The sequence below is a fragment of the Plectropomus leopardus genome, unplaced genomic scaffold (assembly GCF_008729295.1).
Source record: "Plectropomus leopardus isolate mb unplaced genomic scaffold, YSFRI_Pleo_2.0 unplaced_scaffold1701, whole genome shotgun sequence".
Classification (NCBI taxonomy): Eukaryota; Metazoa; Chordata; class Actinopteri; order Perciformes; family Serranidae; genus Plectropomus; species Plectropomus leopardus.
Genome location: NW_024618288.1, coordinates 1 through 1,480, shown reverse-complemented (window position 1 = coordinate 1,480; position 1,480 = coordinate 1). Strand labels below are relative to the sequence as shown.

At 45.5% G+C, this 1,480-nt stretch overlaps 1 protein-coding gene across 1 annotated transcript; it reads right to left on the bottom strand.

Moving 5' to 3' along the window:
* Positions 1-6: 6 nt before the first annotated feature.
* LOC121964743 (PCI domain-containing protein 2-like) lies at positions 7-1,445 on the bottom strand. The gene is made up of 3 exons (XM_042514938.1): positions 1,303-1,445; positions 1,072-1,213; positions 7-165 (listed from the first exon to the last, which is right to left on the bottom strand). The coding sequence occupies exons 1-3, from the start codon at positions 1,342-1,344 to the stop codon at positions 47-49; spliced, it is 303 nt and encodes a 100-aa protein (XP_042370872.1). The 5' UTR covers positions 1,345-1,445; the 3' UTR covers positions 7-46.
* Between the last annotated feature and the right edge of the window lie 35 nt (positions 1,446-1,480).

Genomic DNA, 1,480 nt, shown 5'->3' with positions numbered 1-1,480 from the left:
AAACTGGTGTAAACTGGTGTGCAGTGGTTAAACTGGTGTAAACTGGTTAAAGTGGGCTCCTGACCAGCAGCATCTTGACGGGCAGCAGGTAGATGAGGATCATCCTCTTGTTCTTCTGACTGGATCGATGACAGTGATGGAAGGCAAAGGACAGGAACTCCTCCGCTGCACACAAAAAATATCAAGCATTAATATGATTTCTACTTTCATTGAGTTTATTTTTTAACCAACATGAAAAACTGAGTGATGCTGAGTCTCCTCCTCCTCAGTGTGTGAGTGTAGCTGCTGACAGTCTGGGATATGTCAGTGTGTGAGTGTAGCTGCTGACAGTCTGGGATATGTCAGTGTGTGAGTGTAGCTGCTGACAGTCTGGGATATGTCAGTGATCAGCAGCTACATTGACTGTGACAGGTCACCTAGTGGAAATAGCATGTATTTCCTCCATATGCCAAATATGGTCAAAATGACCTCATCAGGTGCAAATTCACTGATTACACTCAAATACACAATCTGGACTACATTTAGGACACATGCATCAACACACACACAGTTATCACAACAGGAAGAAGACAAGTGTGTGAAATGTACCAAACGGGGTTACTGCGTTTTTTAACATTTGTTTTACTTCAGCTGGTATCATCACAGCATTGTTTCATATCATGTTACTGTACCTTTAAAAGCTCAAAAAACAGGTTTGTTTTTAATTTTATCATGAAAGAAAAAAAAACACCTGAAAATATCAAAAATGACATCAGCGAGTTTTGGACTAACAACAACAACAACAAAACAACAAAAACAACAACTACAACAACAACAACTACAATCGTCTGCTGGAAACCCCGGAGGGACTGAGCAGTACTACAGCAGTAGTACTACAGTACAATTCTTAAAGTCGCTTTCCAACATGGCCTTGCAGCCCACACTGTACTGTTGTAGTACAGTTGTAGTATTTATACTGGGTCTGACCTGACTGGCTCACTAAAGTACTGCTGTAATACTGTTGTGGTATTGTTGTGGTCTGACAGCAGTCTGACAGCAGTACAGGTGTAGTATTGTAGTACTGAGTCTGACCTGGTTTGAAGTCGCTGTCGAACATGGCCTTGCGGCCCACGTAGTACTTGTAGGTGACCTTCTGGGCGGGGCTGTAGTCGTTCTTCAGGTTGGAGCTGTCGATGGCTCTGATCAGAGGCTTACACAGGTGCAGCTTATTGATCTGATGGATCAGAAACGTCTCGTGAGGACGCGACCTTCACTAACTACGGCGCGGTCTCTACGGTCCGGACCCGGAGACCAGCGGCTCACCTTGAAGTAGATCTTGAACAGCTGGTTGCTCAGAAACATCATCCCCCACTTCTTAGAGTCATCGATCCCCGCCCGACTGAAAAACACCAAAACACGTCCTTCACTAAAACACACGCGGGACAGGGGACACGCGGGACAGGGGACACTCGGGACAGGGGACACTCGGGACAGGGGACAC

Bases quoted from the DNA above. Each gene is read 5' to 3' on its own strand.
- LOC121964743 (XM_042514938.1), bottom strand. From the start codon at position 1,344: ATGATGTTTCTGAGCAACCAGCTGTTCAAGATCTACTTCAAG. The intron at 1,214-1,302 runs GTGAGCCGCTGG...CTGATCCATCAG, and splicing joins TGTTCAAGATCTACTTCAAG to ATCAATAAGCTGCACCTGTG. The intron at 166-1,071 runs GTCAGACTCAGT...TTTTGTGTGCAG, and splicing joins CGACAGCGACTTCAAACCAG to CGGAGGAGTTCCTGTCCTTT.